The 16954-nt window shown below is 37.8% G+C and overlaps 2 protein-coding genes across 4 annotated transcripts; both read left to right on the top strand.

Annotated features, from left to right (window-relative positions):
- The first annotated feature begins 269 nt into the window (after positions 1 to 269).
- slc2a2 (solute carrier family 2 member 2) lies at positions 270 to 8842 on the top strand. 2 transcript variants are annotated; one of them, XM_053335059.1, is made up of 12 exons: positions 270 to 410; positions 955 to 1050; positions 2758 to 2954; positions 3177 to 3301; positions 3579 to 3694; positions 3802 to 3964; positions 4185 to 4291; positions 4920 to 5000; positions 5245 to 5349; positions 5482 to 5583; positions 6495 to 6698; positions 6831 to 8842. In XM_053335059.1, the coding sequence occupies exons 1-12, from the start codon at positions 396 to 398 to the stop codon at positions 7035 to 7037; spliced, it is 1518 nt and encodes a 505-aa protein (XP_053191034.1). In that variant the 5' UTR covers positions 270 to 395; the 3' UTR covers positions 7038 to 8842. The 2 variants fall into 2 exon arrangements, with proteins under 2 accessions (XP_053191034.1, XP_053191035.1); XM_053335060.1 differs by lacking the exons at positions 270 to 410; positions 955 to 1050; positions 2758 to 2954 and having other exon boundaries at positions 3193 to 3317.
- Positions 8843 to 9540: 698 nt separating this feature from the next.
- On the top strand, positions 9541 to 13183 carry LOC128374845 (eukaryotic translation initiation factor 5A-1-like). 2 transcript variants are annotated; one of them, XM_053335066.1, is made up of 5 exons: positions 9541 to 9619; positions 10539 to 10718; positions 10868 to 10972; positions 11498 to 11629; positions 12194 to 13183. In XM_053335066.1, exons 2-5 carry the CDS (start codon positions 10557 to 10559, stop codon positions 12254 to 12256), a joined length of 462 nt encoding a protein of 153 aa, XP_053191041.1. In that variant the 5' UTR covers positions 9541 to 9619; positions 10539 to 10556; the 3' UTR covers positions 12257 to 13183. The 2 variants fall into 2 exon arrangements, with proteins under 2 accessions (XP_053191041.1, XP_053191040.1); XM_053335065.1 differs by lacking the exon at positions 9541 to 9619 and adding an exon at positions 9842 to 10057.
- The last annotated feature ends 3771 nt before the right edge of the window (positions 13184 to 16954 follow it).

Below are 16954 nucleotides of genomic sequence, written 5' to 3'. Positions count from 1 at the left end.
TGGTGGTAATTTTGCATTCTATTATTGATTGTAATATACAGAATATCAACATCCACAGTGTGCCATCATGTAACACCACTTATACAATCCTGAACCCAGTGTTTTCCAAATTAGATTTCAGACTTTTTGTCAAAGTGATTATCATTAAATCCCCCCACCCCCATCCCATAAAAGTAATGTGTTTGTATATATATATATATATATGAATATTAGGCCACAGCTTCATTCATGTGTAATTGTTCTGTCAGTAGTGTAGATGTGTGTGTGTCCGTGCACACGTGTGCATGCATGTGTTGGTCGATTAGTGAGTGCACACTGCGTGATACTGCAGCATTCACTGATCATTACCTACAGTATCTTCTTGGCTGAGGACTGGTTGACACTCTGGACTTGTCATGGAGTCGGGAAAGGTAAAGCAATTCTTGACAAATACATTCTTTACTCATATTTTTTCATGAAATAGTTATTTATTCTTTCTCTTTATTTTAAATCATGCAAGCAATATTTGCAAGCAGCTGACCTGAAGAAATTAGTAGTTTTAAATGAGAACATGGTTTGGGTTTTTATCCAACGGTGACTCATCTGTCCTTTGCACTTTTGTCAGTTTTCAAAAGACATTTTCATCATAAATCATAAATTGCCTTCCACAGAGAGATCTCCATTCAAATGATGAGTACATACATTTTTCATTGAAAAGCATTACTATGTAACCATTGTAAGTAATGTACAAAGGCATACTTATGATTGCCTTAAAGTACTAATACATCTATCAATGGAGTAGACAAAGCTGTTTTCTGCATTTGTATTTATTTGTGACTCTGTGTACTATGTGAATACAGCTGTTTGAATTACTTACGTTCTTCTGTGGACGTTCATGTTAAGTTGTGTGTTGGTTTGTAAGTTCATGCATTCATGCGCGCTTCTTATCACATTGTTGACCTTTTACTCCTGCAGCAGCTAACAGGGACACTGGCTGTGGCTGTGTTCACAGCAGCTCTGGGCTCCCTGCAGTATGGCTACAGTCTGGGTGTCATCAATGCACCTCAACAGGTAATTTAACAAAGCCTTTACTCTCCTTCTCGGCCATCTAATTGCCTCAGCATGCTGACATGTTTAGCTGGTCAGGATAAGTTTACTCCATCCTATGGCCATGATCGCTGTAGGATAAATGTAATTACTTTTCTGCAGTGTAGCGACAGCATAAGAACAATCTGAAAGATCAAGCAACAGACCAACCTTTTCTCACCATCATGAGACCCTAACTCTAACCCTAACCAAGAACTGTTTCATCTGAAATTCTGCAAGCTACTTTGAATCCGTTTCCACCAAACGTCTTGTTGGGGTAGGACAAACAATATTAGAATGCACTAAATGCTGATGTTTCTCTGAGCGAAGGTGTCTGCAGCATTTCAGTTCATTCCCTGTCAAAAGACACGTGATGAGAACATCCACTTGTTCAGTTCCTCCTCTTCCCTATACAGACCAGCATGTGGTTAGATCTGCCTTCATTGGACCTATATGGAATACATATGGCACTGTGTAGTGGAGCTACCACAGTATGCTAAAAAGAAGTTAATGTCGGCCTGTTGTCAATAACTCATTCAATAACTCAGCATTGCAGAAATCTTGATGTCAATTTTGATCAAAGTTTTAGCCTAGATAAACATGTTAATTCAGTGGTTCAATCGTGCTTTTAAAGATTTTAAGGGTTAAACCATTTCTTTCTGCCAAAAATCTGAAAAATGTCATTCATGCTTTCATAACCAGTCGATTGGACTACTGGAATTCCTTGCTCTCTGGCACCAGTCAAAAATCTAGCTCATCCATAGTTCTGCTGCCAGGATTTTAACTCGGTCTAGGAAACATCATCACATGTCACTGAACTTGGCTTCCCTACATTGGCTACCTGTTGCTTTAAGAAGAGATTTTAAGGTTTTATTGAATGTTTACAAAACCCAGATAAGCCTTGTTCCAAGTTATCTATCAGATTACTTATGCCCTATGTCCATTACCACTCCCATCGGATCATTGGATGCATTATTTCTTGTTAGGGACGGAGCCGAAAGGCAAGGACCCTATTGTTTTTATATCTAAAATTGATGCACAAAGGGGACAGAGCCTTTACAGCCAGGGGTAGACTTAAGAACGACTTGCAAGAGGAGATCAGGGCTGCAAACTCTGTCTTGTCTGTTAAATTACAGTCAATTATTTAATTATATTTTAGTTTTTATAATCTGATTAGTTTCATGGCTTTTGTGGCTTTTTATGGTTTGTTTTATTCTCTTTGCATTTTAAATGTGTTCTGCTTTATAAATAAAGGTTATTACTAACTCAAATGTGTTCATACAATGGTGTCCACACAGAGGACACCAGTTGTGAAGGCATGGCAGGGATTTTCTTCAAAACAAGATGTTAACATATAGATATTCTTAAATTACAGCAATTGGTTGTTGGGGAACACACAGCCCAAAACCAGTCACATGACACTGTTGATGAATGTGTGTCACTTAAAGAGTTCCAGTAGTGTCACAGTACTGGAGTAACAGTGTTTAAGCAGCACTTTCCACTTTCCAGTTGGCCTCTGATATTTATTTTGTTTCAACTGACAAAAATGTATTCAATTCAGTGTAAGACCTATGTCATAACTGTCACAGCATGTTTTAAAGAATAATTTATTGTTTTGTGGCTGCCTTTTGGTCTGCGTCTCTCAGTCAGCAGCCATGCTTTTGTGCTGATGAACAAATTTCCATGTCTTAGGTCATTCAGAAGCATTATGGACTATCATTGGGGGTGTGGTCAGAGAAGGCTGCTGCGCTGTCAGAAAACAGCACTAGCTCAGAGGCGGGTGCACATCCTTCTGTGGTCATGTATTGGTCATTGTCGGTGGCAATCTTTTCCATTGGTGGCATGTTATCCTCCTTCCTGGTGGGATTTGTGGGAGACCTGAAAGGCAGGTGAGAGAGACAGTATAACATTATAAGGAAACATAGAGAAAGAATTGAAGTTGGAAAAAAAACAGTACCTGAGTGAAAACAAGGGCTAAACATTAGCCAGGAAATAATTTAAAAGTTGAAGTTAAACCAGGATCAATATGGAATAATGCTATGGTACTGTATGCACACCCTTATGACTGATCTGTCTCTCTCTGTATCACCATCTATCACTTTCTGTTGCAGGGTAAAGGGCATGTTAATGGTCAACTTTCTGGCTGTAGCTGCTGGACTTCTGATGGGTCTTAGCCGGATGTGGAAACCTCATTTCATGGTCATTGCAGGCCGTGCTGTTATGGGATTTTACTGTGGTACAGTAAAGCAAATGTTAAGCCTTTTCATTTATACTGCTATTCAAACTAATACAATATAAAACCAATATTCATAATGATAAATACACATTACACTGCACATTCACGTATTGGTAAGTTTGAACTTTGATTTGAATTTTCTACTTTAGGATCATATTGAGAGTTAAGTGTTTCATATTTAAGAGAAAATTATAAAGTGCTCCCAAATTACACATGGAACCATGGCACTTCATTTTTGTTTTAGGTCAATTAGCTCATAATGTGTGTTGTGTGTCAGGGTTGTCATCTGGGCTAGTGCCGATGTACATTGGAGAGATTGCACCGAAGGCTTACAGAGGAGCTTTGGGGACATTACACCAACTGGCTATTGTAATTGGCATCCTACTCAGCCAGGTGAGGTGCACTCATTTAGTCACACTGCAGCTGCATCTCCTCTGGATGACACTAAACATGTAACCTAAACCATCAATATGTGTGTTTGTCTGTGGATGTGAGTGTAGGTACTAGGTCTGGACTTCATACTTGGTAATGATACTATGTGGCCCATCTTGCTTGGTCTGTCTGGAGCTCCGGCTTTGTTACAATCCCTTATGCTGCCTCTGTGCCCCGAGAGTCCACGCTACCTTTATATTGTATTGGGCAAAGAACAAGAAGCTCGAACAAGTAAGAATTATACACAGTAATCCTTTGTCTCTGTCATCTATCTCTCTCAGAACTCACTCAGAAATAGACATACAGTATAAAAGCTATGCATGATATTTGCAGATAATAAGGATTGTACTAGTAATTTAGTACTAGTACATTTTTTACATTGTTGTTTTTGTTGTTTTTACTGCAAATAAGTCATTATATAGCTAGACTCCTCCACTGTGTTTTGTTCCAGGTCTACATCGGCTAAAGGGGGCATATGATCCAACTTCTGATCTGGAGGAGATGAGGAAAGAGAAAGAGCAGGCAGACAAGGAGCCCAGAGTCTCTATCCTTTCTTTGGTGGGTCTCTATAAAGAAATATGGTCTGCTTATATTCTATGAATTTTACTTCTTCAGCAACATGTTTATGAGAACTATGGGTTTGGAGTTGGAATACTTTAGTTAACATTATGTGCAATCAGAACACTCATCCACAATAATTATAATAGTGCTGACATATAACATTCCTCCTCCTGTCCAAATTAATTAGCAACCAAAGTACACTGACAATGTCAGGATGTCTTGACTCTCTGATAGTTAATGTTAATATATAACATGGTCATTTTTTCAGTTTTAGAGATACTGAGTTAATGAGAAATATGCTTTGTATTGTAACCGACTGTAAAAAGGCTACAGATGAGGTCCTCTCTATCCAACAATTCCTCTATGAAACCAAAACAGGAATTTCACCAATCGGTAAACATATTAAAACACTTGTTTCACAGTTAAACAAACATAATGTTGTTGGAAACAGCATGTATTCTCTAGTTGTAAAGCTAGCTAGTGTAATTGTTTAAAACAGAAAAAAATAGGACAAGAAATACACTACACCTGGTCAGAAGTTAAACAAAAATGTATGCATTCTACTTGTGTGCTTCATAACACAAATGTAGTGACAATATTTTACTGTTTTGTAATTCTCTCCCAGATTGGCTCCTCTGTGTACAGGCAGCAGCTGTTTGTTGCGCTCATGATGCACCTCTCCCAACAGTTGTCTGGCATCAATGCTGTGAGTGCAACATTTATTTAAAATCTGCTATAAAATGACATTTGTGGTTTTATTGTCATAAGCATATAAACACATTAACAGTAACTTCAGAAATACATCACTCTGCCTCTTTACCTTCTCTCTACCTAAAATGTGTATTACTCTATTGTATTAGTGTATTTACTTATATGTCACTCAAACTATTTCTTATAATTACTGGAGATTCTAATTAACGTGGAAAAGTTATATTTGTTTTGTCTTTAAGATATTTTATTACTCTACATCTATCTTCGAACTGGCTGGTGTTGGACAACCAGTCTATGCCACCATAGGAGTGGGGGTCATCAACACCATCTTCACTATGGTGTCTGTGAGTAGCTACATGCAGATGTAAAGCACACAGAAACTTACACACATAGCCATGTACAGTATGTGCAGGTCTTATTTTTCTTCACACATTCTTTTAAAAACACACAAACAGACAATTTACTCTTTGTTCCAGGTTGCACTAGTGGATAAAGCTGGTAGGCGTACTCTTACCCTGGTTGGCCTGGGAGGGATGTGCTGCTGTGCCATTGCCATGACAGTGGGCCTCAAATTTCAGGTTTGTCCAATTAGGCTTCAGAGCTTTAGTCTGTCAGCATCGTAATGGAATCATTTAACATTTTGGGAAATATACTTTTTTACTTTTCTTACTAGAGAAGATTGATTCTACTCTTGCACTGGCTCTTTAAAATGAAACTGCAGCCAGCCACTGGTGTTTTTAGCTTAGCATAAAGACTGGAAACAGTGGAAATCTGCTAGCTTGGCTGTGTCCAAAAGTAACCAAATATGACAACACGTACCTAACAAGTTATATCTTATTAATCAATCCGTACCAAAACCAATGTGTAAGCTCAGCACATTGCAGTGTAATAGGAGATCTCATGTTTTACGTTTCTTTGCCGGGAGCAGTGACTTCCTGCAGTCTCCACTGGTTGCCTAGCAACTTCACTAAGACTAAATATGTCAGGAAGTCAATTCTCCTAGCCAATAATTATGTATGTGCCCAACATTGTGTTGCTCACACTAAAACATCTGTGCAGCGATTTTAAAAATTCTTGACAATGGGATGAATAGTTTGTCAGAAATCAAAACAAAAGCTGAAGGCACTTACAAGTTATTTCCTGAAGATTTTCTCAGTTTTCATAAAGTTAGTTCAGTTGTCATCATGTATCACAATTCTATGTTTTTTCATCCTTTGAGCATTAAAGGTCATTCTTGACCGCAGAAACACATTTTATTTCATTTTTCAGATAAAAAATAAATCTAAAAAAAGACAAGCAGTTTTAGAACTGCTTGTCTGTGCTGTGGTGGAAAAGATTATTAAAAGGGGCTTGATACAGATGATACAACTTTTTTAATACAAGTTTGAAAACAAACTAATTCTACATTTACTGTGTAGTGAGATCTGCATTTCATAGTTTTACAGCAAGAGAGAGGAAACCACTTATCTTGATGTACTCTTTCCTCCAGGATTCCTACTCATGGATGACCTATGTCAGTCTGTCGGGTGTCTTCCTTTTTGTGAGTTTCTTTGAAATTGGTCCTGGTCCTATTCCATGGTTCATAGTAGCCGAACTGTTCAGCCAAGGACCTCGACCAGCAGCCATCGCTCTTGCTGGCTGCTGCAACTGGACCAGCAACTTCATCATAGGCATGACATTTCCATATATACAGGTAAGCAGAAGACATAACATGAACTGTTAGCTTGTTCAACACAGTTTGCATGTGGATTGACATGTGCCTTTGCATTTCACACAAAATCAGAAACACTCCACTGACTTGCCTTTTTTACTTTTCATTTTTCAGACATGGTTGGGCAGTTATGTGTTCATCCTGTTTGCTGTGATGCTTTTCGGCTTCACTGTGTTTACTTATCTCCGGGTCCCTGAGACCAAGGGTAAAACCTTTGAGGAGATTGCTGAGGTCTTCAAGAAGGGACAAAAAACTAAAAAGGCACAGAGCCCCAAAGATGAAACTGAACTGCAGCAGCTCAAAACATCCTCAGATGCTTGAGACAAGAGTTGTGTGTTTGTGTAGTCTGTTTGTGTTTGTATGTGTGCATGGGTATACACATCATTCAATGTGGTGTTTGTTTCTATGTTTATGTATGTTTGTTTTTTTAGTATTACAGGAATTACTTGGTGAATTAAGGATAGAATATATAAAAAAACAACATCATGTTTCCATTAATAGCCACTCTAGCTGTGTGGCTCTATGGGTGGCAATGTTGATTTTTGCATTCATGTTCTCCCCTTGTTTTCCCTCTATTAACATTGTCACTGTGAACATATCAATGAACATTCAAGCCTTTTGCAAAACAGTTCACACAATGTTGATTAAGCCCATTGCCGCCAGATAAATCTATCTGTATTTCACAGTATACACATTTTTAAATCTGGCGTCTGTGGCCACTGTCCTGTGTTGGCACACTGGGAATTATACATTTTATGTCAACCAGTAAGCCTGATAACTTCTAACTATTTATCCTCATTGCCAGAAGGGGAGACAAAAGTTCCTCACTGCAGGTATAACATCTCAGCCCATGTTTAACATCTAAGCCTAGACCACCTCACAAAATCGCTAGTGTGGCTGCAGCCTCTTAATCTTATATGGAGTATTGTTTACATTTCAAATAGAAATAAGGGGTGGGTTCTGATGGCATTGTATTCTCTGCCATCATAATATATTTTATTGTAGTATTTTATCCTGCTGGTCAATAAATCAATAGATAATATTGTTATCAGTGAGCCAAGAAATTAAACAGTGTTCATATTCACAGAAACATAAAGTGATATCATTGAAATATTACTTTCAATAAGGGTCATTTGTGACATTTGGGTACCTCATCCTGATATTATTTTTCTGTAAAATGACCATTTTCTGTCTTGAAATACTGTATAATCATTAAAGATCCCTTCCAGGCAAACTCTGCTTGGAATAATGATATGTGTGTAATGTGCCCAATCCACAATCAGGGAGAGCAGATACCAAACAGGTGGTGACAAAACTTTAATTGACACCAGAGGAAGTTTACAGTGTTTCCAAACAGGTCTATGTAACCAAAGACATGCAGCCTCCAGAAAAACAACATTACTTACTGAAAACAAATTACAATATGGCTGTGTCAGGTCCTCCCAGTACACTCTGCAACAGCCATCAACTAACACACACAGGAAACTCACAACACTTGACATACAGTATTTTACATCATTACAATGCAATTTAGTAGATATCCTACCATTATTAATCACTGTTCCATTTGCATTTTTGGCACAGCTGTTTTGTAATGTGATGGAATATATAAAAAGGGAACTTTGAGAAAGAAATGCTTGTCTGTTTCTTTTTATACAAAGTAAAACTTTTGCCCACATTTTATAACTTTTTAAAAAAAATGGGCAAACAGATAATGAAAATACCAGTTTGAAATCCAAATAATTTTTCTCATAAATGCAAGATGGTGGACAGGTTTTGTGATATTACAAAAGGCTAATCTTAAATCTATTAGCCATTATAGATTTGTGCAAGGTAAAGTAACAGGCAGGTGAAAGCTGTGGAGATGTAGTGTTTTCATTTCTTTGTTTTTGCTTAATGATATGTTTGACATACATACTTATAACCACCATAAATCTTTGGTACATATTAGCCTATATATATATTGTTATTTTTTGTTATTGTTTTTATTTATTAATATAATCTTAACCTAACCAGACTGTATAACATCATGTACTATATATCCATGATAAATATAATTCAAGTAATTTAACCAAATTCTAAGAAATAGTGACTCAGTACTGAATAAATGGTCGATATATTGTCCACAGCTTCTCAATTCCTGTCTGAAACTGCACCAAGACTATTATGAATATGCACACCTTAAACCAGTCGTGGAATGTAACCAAGTGCATTTTCAAGTATTGTACTTTTGAGGAACTTGTGCTTTACTTGAGTATTTTGTTTGACACTTATACACTGTAGTTTTTTTTAAAAACTAAAACAACATATTTTAATATTCTAACTGTTGTTTAAATTGAGTGCTCGTTTCTTCTTTAAAAAAAAGAAGCACTTTCAGCTGTAGTAAAAAGGTGCTATAAAATGTATGATGATGATGATGATGATGATGATGATGATGATTAAAAAACCTACATGCTACACTTATATAATATGATGCAGTGCTATTTGTACTATGAAACAAAAGAAGCCAAATCTGCATAATAAGTACATTTAGCTGATAATAAGTATGTACTTTACTTAAATAACATTTGGAATTCAGGACTTTTACTTGAAATGGGAGTATTGGGCTCCAATATTTCTACTTTTCCTCTACTGCGTTTAACTATTAGAGTAATTAATCCTGCCTGCCTTAAATGTGTTTTTAATCAGTCTAAACAACACTATTTCACTGATAACAAGATTTAAGAGTACAATTAATGACCAGGTGCGCATGGGACGTCCCATACAGACATCTCCAGCCCTACCTTTCACCACTCTGCGTCACCGGAGCCCACACCTGCGCTCTCTCCTCCTGCAGTACAAAAGCTTTTACGCATGCGAACTTGCGAAGTGACTTTTCTTTTTCAGTTTAAGCAAGACACAAGGTAAGCTAAACGTGGGTGCTTATAGGTAACATTTTTGACCATGTCTTAGTTAACTTGGTTTTGTCGTGTGCTGACGCCGTACCAAATACGGAGGCTTTTCGTCGCGTTTTTAAGCTAATCAGTTACTGCGAAGTGAGACACACACAAGTTAGCACAGCACTCCGGCTAACATTAGCAACAGCGTCGTCAGTCAGCGTCAGTGGGTGTGTGCGTCGAGCTAACTTCGCTAACGATGACAGACAGTTCACCAGGTGGGAACTTGAGGCCACCTACCTGTTTTTAAGTCACCGTGTGAGGTGCATCTGGTCCAGCTGCCACGTAACAAGGCTGGTTAATGTAATGGTGTCTGCTAGCTTTCTAACCTGACTGCTAGCTGCAAAGCCACTGTAACGCTACATTGAGCCATTGTGCACATCTTTCTGGAGGCAAACAAACTAAGTAACATGTACTGTATGACTCGCTAGTGATTTTACCCAGAGATGGTACTAATTAGCACAATCCGCCGTCAAATCCGACATATTAGAAACGCCAGTTTTGCTATCCCCTGGATAATTGTTTGTACACAAGCATGACTAATGAATTTTAAAATTGGATCGCCAGAAATGTGCGTTATTATAGTGAAAGTGTATCATCATTAGCGGGGAAAGATGCAGTTTTAGGTCGACTAATGTGTCATTGCTCTTTAAAGTAGTACTAGCACCACTCTGTTTCTGACAGCTGTTGGGGAGCCTGTCTTCATTTTGTTATTATTTCATTAATGTTAATATGTGCTCACCATCTCACACCAGAAGTCTGATTTATTCCTGGAAATGTGCTAATTTCTACGCAGTGTATTGGTTCTTAATACCAAGCATCCTTCTAAGTGATGCTACTATCAGTCACATTTTCTTGTTTTCTTTTGCTCATCTGTGTGACACAGCACAGCCCGTATCCCATCATGGCAGATGATGATTTCACCACTGCAGACTCTGGGGCCTCTACAACTTACCCCATGCAGTGCTCTGCACTGAGGAAGAATGGCTACGTCATGCTGAAGGGACGTCCTTGTAAGATCGTTGAAATGACTACTTCCAAAACTGGCAAGCATGGGCATGCCAAGGTAAAAACGTCCTCATGTATTTTTTTTGGGGAATGCTGAGCTTTAGGCATTTTTTGTGATTTGGTCTGACATTTTCCAGTGTTAAAAAGTAACGCCCAATTCTTACTTGGCCTTGAGGCAAGATGTAATCAGTAACTGTGTTTTTCCAGGTTCACCTGACTGGAATTGACATCTTTACCCAGAAGAAGTTTGAAGATATCTGCCCTTCTACACATAATATGGACGTTCCAAATGTCACAAGGAAAGACTTCGATGTGAGTCATCCGTGTTGGAACTCTTAGTAAAACCTGGGGCAGCATTTACAATGAATACTGGGTGTTATGTCAGTTGAAACAAATGAGTACTTGAAGCCAGTAATGGTTTTCCTGGGCAGTATTGAGTGCCCCTGCAGTTTTAGAAACTTGAGCCCAAGTGAATCCATTTCCCATAATGTGTATCTGAACCTAATGTAAAAGTGATGTGAAAAAAAAGAGAAGCTTTTTCAGTTGTTAAATCGGCGTGTCACTCATAAAGTTAGCTGTCTCTTTAGTAGCTGTGAAAGAATGTACAGGTTTTGAACTGGTTGAACAGGTTTTGAATTAGCCAATAAGCAGTGTCTTCTTTCCTGATTACAAGCTTCTTCTGAGAGAGTGACTATGTTTACATGCACATTAATATTCCGCTATTATTACGGCTATGACACTATAAAAATTAAACCTTTGTACTGGTAGTGGCTGTCAAGTAGCCAAAATTCAATCATTCAAAAATTCTCTGTATTCTTTGCCCAATTGCATATTTAGGTAATTGATGTCACTGAGGGTTTCTTGACCCTGATTGATGACAATGGGCAAACCAGAGAAGATCTTAGAGTGCCTACAGGTGATGTGGGAAAAGACATTGAGAAGAAGTTCAGTGATGGAGAATCATTTATGGTGAGTTTCTGTGGCCTGAGGATGAAAATCTCCTAGCTGGTTGTGACTGAAATGAAACAACTGAAAAAAAACTTTTTATTATTTAATGTGTTTTCTTTAATCTGTTTCATATCATAAATATCTAGGAATTTGCTATGTTCAAATATTTATTTCAACATTGAGCGTGTCCTAGACTGTCCCTGACGATACACAATGATCAAACTGATCTAAGATAATTTTGTGTTCCTAGTTTTGTGCTTGCTATGAATAATGTATAGTTCTGTTAGATTATTTTTTATGTATTTGATTGCATACAATGCAGACAGTGCATAGCCTTTTCTCTTATTTTCTTATTGAAGTATTAAATATGGGCAGTATTGAAAACATTTTATTCTGAAAATCTGTCATTGGACTTTTTCCATTTTAAGTTAGTTGAAGTAAGTGTTACATGTAAGACCTTAATGATGATGATTAACTGGAGGAAAATCTTTTGGCTAGATAAACTTAACAAGTCAGCGGTTGGAATATTGGGGACAGCTTTAATGCAACTGGTCCCATATCTGATTTTTCTCGTATCTTTTTCAGGTTACTGTGATGCGAGCTGTGGCTGAAGAGCATGTAGTTGCCACCAAGGCCTTGAGTTCTTGACCAAAAGTCCATGACAACGCTGGAGACCTCACACTCCTATCTTCTGTAATGGTTTTGAGGCTTCACCAAAGCTTACTGGCCTTCACCCCACTTCTCCACCAGTTTCCCTGCTGGTCAACTGAAATCTGGAAACTGGACTGGGTCAGATTCTGCAGCTGTAGCTCAGGCTCAGGGCTTACTGGTGTTCTCTTCAATCAATGAAGTTCTCCACCTTTAACCATCACAGCTTAACTTTGCAATGGGTGCCAATATTCAAGCAATCCATAACATTCCTCTTACAGCATGGGTAATATGCTTTTTTTTTTTTTTAAATTACTTCAGTAATCATTCATATTGACCAGTTTACCTGAATGGAATGTGCACTTCTTCAGTTGGCTGTGAACAAATGATCATTTACTATTGAGATGTTCTGCTTTACCTTCAACTTAAACTCCCCCTTAATATGATTTTAGCTCCACTAGCTCTACTCTGCTCTAATTCAGAGAACCTAATGACAGTAACTTCATTGATGGCTGAAATATTACTTTCTGCTTTTGACAGTTAACTCATTTGCATTAACATGCACACTTAAAAATGCCATATATACATAACTCACCATCCATGAATTTATGAGAATGACGAAAACCTCTGCATGTTAAATGCAGATCTAGCAGAAAAGCTAGATCTGCAGGGAACTCTCTTGTCTCTGCCTGCCATTGTGAACAGAACAGGTTTGGACAAGGGGGCTAAGGTGGGTTAATTTTCTCTTCTATGCTATAAAACTTTTTCCTTGTCACTTGAGGCCTTTTTATGAGCTGACAAATGTATAGAAAATTATTTTGAGAGAACAAAATACTGAATAGATTAATATTAGCTGAAAACACTCTTGAAGCTTAATTTCAACAATTAAACTATTCAAAACAAATTTTGCATCATCCCAATGCTAAAGATAATATGCAGAATAATGCAGTCAAATGTAGGTGGTAGTTGTGCTGTGGGTAAACCAAGTCTCTTGGTAGCTGACGTTGGTACCCAAAAACAGGATAGATAAGAGTTGCTGTTGGTCTTACATTTTGGGTTGTAGGTGCGGGAGTGGAGGGAAAATATGGTAATAGAAATTAAATTAATTTAACTTCATTAAAGGACCAATGTGTAAGACTTAGGGGGAACTATTAACAGAAATGGAATATAATATTCTCAAGTATGTGTTCATTTGTGTATAATCACCTGAAAGTAAGAACGGTTTTGTTTTTCTTTACTTTAGATAAGCCCTTTTCTATCTACATAGGGAGCAATTCCTCTTCCACATAGGCTGCCATGTTTCAGTGCCATGTTTCTGCTGTTGCACAGAATGGACAAACACTGGCTCTAGAGGATCTTTCATTTTTTTTGTTAATTTCATGGCCACTGTAGGTTCTCTTTCAAGCTTGGAAGGGAGGGGATAAAGGGATGGGTATACAGTTGGTTCCAGCTGTTCAATGCTAGATGCCTCTAAATCCTATACACTAGTCCTTTCACATGGCTACTGTTCAACCTGCATTTACATGCAGCTGATCGGTTATCCCCCTACCTCCTACTGTAAATTTAAACTGAGTGGAATAGTGTAGCAATGTATTTGAAGAGCTGCAGCCTGAATTTTTTGGGTTTTGTTTATTTTTCTAATCTGCGCATTTGGACTGATGTAGTGGGAGCCCAGTCTCATGTAAAGAAGCCGGTCTTTGAAGAGGGCTTGTGTTAAAAATGTACATATAACCTGCTGTTCAGCTGTGGAAAATGTTTAATTTTGGCTGCCAAGATGCACTTAGAGTTATATAATCTTTTCGTCTTCTGCACAGCAATAACTTTCCTATTTGAAGTCTTGTTTGTATGCTTGTGCTCTTGTTAGAAAACCAATTAAGTGTATACAGTACATAGTCAAGAAATCAGATTTCTCCAGCTGAAATCCCTCAATCCCTTACGGCAGGTAAGGAAAGTGTTTACATGATGTTATGACATCAGGTTACTGCAAAAAAACAAGAATCCAGTTACTGAAGTGCATGTAAAGGCACTTATTGTAATGTTGCCATTAGAAGATATTCAACTCAGCTGTCAAGTTGTCTTTTTGTACAACGGCAGGCATTCTGTTACATAGTTAGTCTTCAGTCCACCTAAAGTATTCTTTACTTTTGCCAAGACATTAAAGTAGTACCCTGTTGTAGTGTGGACCTTTTTTTTCACTTCTTGTTCCATGTTTTTATCTGAATAAGTACACGTTAGATTAGGTCAGAAAGGGAAATGGGCCTAAAGAGTTGAAAACATAATCTGTCTTGTGCAGATTTCAGGCACTGGTGTTTTGGGGTAGTAACAAAGCTCTACACCTGTTCAGCTTGTTTGTCTAGTGAGCCAACAAGGATCGTAGCAGTGTGCTCTGTCAGTAATTTGGTTGTAAACATGCCATTGTGCCTGTGAAAATTAAGATTGTGTCTCTAGTACAGTCTCCTTAAATACTTGGCTGGATTTCCAAAAGTACACCAATCCTTAGTTTTCATTTCTGAATATCGGAAATGGTGCAATTTAATACTAATGGTATGAAGTTTCTCTGCTAAACAGGGTTTCCCTCCATATCCACAGCCCCAACAGAAGACAGCAGTCTTCCTTAAGCCATATGTGTACCCTGTTACATGTCTATAAGGTCAGAACAATGGAGCCCTTTCTTACCCTCAGTTCCCTCCAAGTATTAACTACTCTAGCATCTGATATGTAGCATGAGCCACTTCCACATGTCTTGTCAGTGATCCTCTATCTTTTAGCCATCTCAGTCCCTCGTGTGGAGACCATGTGGAGGGAGGTGGGGCGTTTCCTCTAATTCCCTCTCAGAAAATGTTTACGTTGTTGGGGAGATGGCCCTGTTAGCTTCACATGCTGAAAATGGAAAACTAAATTGAGTATTAGATATGTTACTTTAATGGTGTCAGCAGTCAGGACATTAAAAATGATTATCATTATTATTGTTTTCATTTTGATTCTTTGGTCTCAGAAGCCAATTCTGATAATAATGTTTTGTTTTTTATTCATATTCATTTCTGGCACCTCTCATCAGATATTGTATATTTCTTCTCGACTGCAAGGAACAATGATTTATTTTTATGTTTAGACCACGGGTACACTTTATTATGTTAAAATGGGGACTGTAGGATTACTCAGTCTTGTACTACTGTATGTTCCTGATGTTTTCTGGGGAAGGGACATGAGGGAACTTCTCCAGCTTGGCACAGGTGTCTTTTTCTAAGTTTACCAGGAGAAATCTGACATTGAACTTCTTCTGGAGCATAAAGATGCATTGTAAAGGGACGTTGGCTCTTCTCCTCTGTTTTATCTAGTGTATGGCTGTTATCTTTAGAATCACAACTGTCCCTGTTTTTATTATGTAGGCAAAATAAAGTTCTTTCAAATGTTACTGGGCACAAGAACAACCTCTCCTGTTTTCTTTTCTCTTCATGCTAGAAGAAATTGTCACTGACACCAAGGAACTCCCACTGAAATACGCATCAATAAAAATTACACGTAGAAGTTGCATGAATTGGTGCAAATGGATGTTAATGAAGAAGGGAATATTATTCAGGCAGCCTGTAAATGAGGATATCACTGACCTCTTGTGGTAATGTTCTGGCATTAATGGAGCATTGAATTTCCAGTCTGTTCATTTGCAGGATTCTGGAAATTAATACTCCTTGTGTTTGTCATCAGCCAGTGTGAAATTCTAGACATGTTCAAATGTATCCTGCTCAAATGGGCCAGTGAGATCCACTCATATGTATACAGTAGGCTTACCTTTAGTAGGTCTGTCACTATAGTCAGTATTGAGAAATTTAAAGCATTTCAGTTATGTGTGTGTTATGTGTTATTCTAAGTCACAGTAATTAAGATTGTTGCACTTGCTACACAGCATTCTTAAGTGTCAGAAATACTGCTGTGCATAGTACAAGTCACTCAAGTTACATTGACCATCTTGGGATCTTTATGTTGGGAAGAGTTCATCCAGTTTTGACTTACTTTTTCAGGATTAAGACATCAAACTGAGGAAAACACTTAGCTGACAATGATCTAATCTGACACCAATTCCACAATTCCACAGAACAATATGAAATCATCCCACATAACACGTGTTATAATGCTTGCTTTAGGCTACAGTGTCTCTAGGCAATCTTCTTTTTGTCAGTATAATAACAAACCAATCATATAACAACAAAACATTTTTCAGATAAGCCCTAATTTTAACATGAGTTTAATTTAGTAAAATAGCAGACTAACACTGAACAGAAGTGTACTGCCTGGCTCTGCTATATGTTTTTTGTCCTACTAGCTTTCTCATTATGACACAAAGTTGGCGTGACCATAATGCAAAAAGTCAGGTGTAACTGCCAAATTAGTAAACTGATGAGAATAGTTCCCATTGAAAACAACACAGTGTGGAAATCTCTAAGACAGAACAACTGCCTTATGGGTCTATTTGTGTGATATTTCATGTCGTGTTTGGCAAAAATTCTGAAATCTAAATCTAAAATCAGTAATATCAAAAGTTAAGTGCCAGCACTCCTTGTGCGCTGCATACTTTGTCAAAACAGTAGTGTGTCTTTACTGTACTATATGGTGTCTTTTATGTTGTCTGTGTAGGTATCATCACAACAAAAAGCTGAAAATTAACGATGAAAATTCATGTACTTTCGTCTATTTGTTTGT

This window comes from Scomber japonicus, chromosome 16 (genome assembly GCF_027409825.1).
Source record: "Scomber japonicus isolate fScoJap1 chromosome 16, fScoJap1.pri, whole genome shotgun sequence".
NCBI lineage: Eukaryota > Metazoa > Chordata > Actinopteri > Scombriformes > Scombridae > Scomber > Scomber japonicus.
This window is presented reverse-complemented; position numbering and strand designations above follow the sequence as displayed.

Bases quoted from the DNA above. Each gene is read 5' to 3' on its own strand.
- slc2a2 (XM_053335059.1), top strand. The intron at 5,584-6,494 runs GTTTGTCCAATT...TCTTTCCTCCAG, and splicing joins CAGTGGGCCTCAAATTTCAG to GATTCCTACTCATGGATGAC. The intron at 6,699-6,830 runs GTAAGCAGAAGA...TTCATTTTTCAG, and splicing joins TGACATTTCCATATATACAG to ACATGGTTGGGCAGTTATGT.
- LOC128374845 (XM_053335066.1), top strand. From the start codon at position 10,557: ATGGCAGATGATGATTTCACCACTGCAGACTCTGGGGCCTCTACAACT. The intron at 10,973-11,497 runs GTGAGTCATCCG...TTGCATATTTAG, and splicing joins TCACAAGGAAAGACTTCGAT to GTAATTGATGTCACTGAGGG. The intron at 11,630-12,193 runs GTGAGTTTCTGT...TATCTTTTTCAG, and splicing joins GTGATGGAGAATCATTTATG to GTTACTGTGATGCGAGCTGT.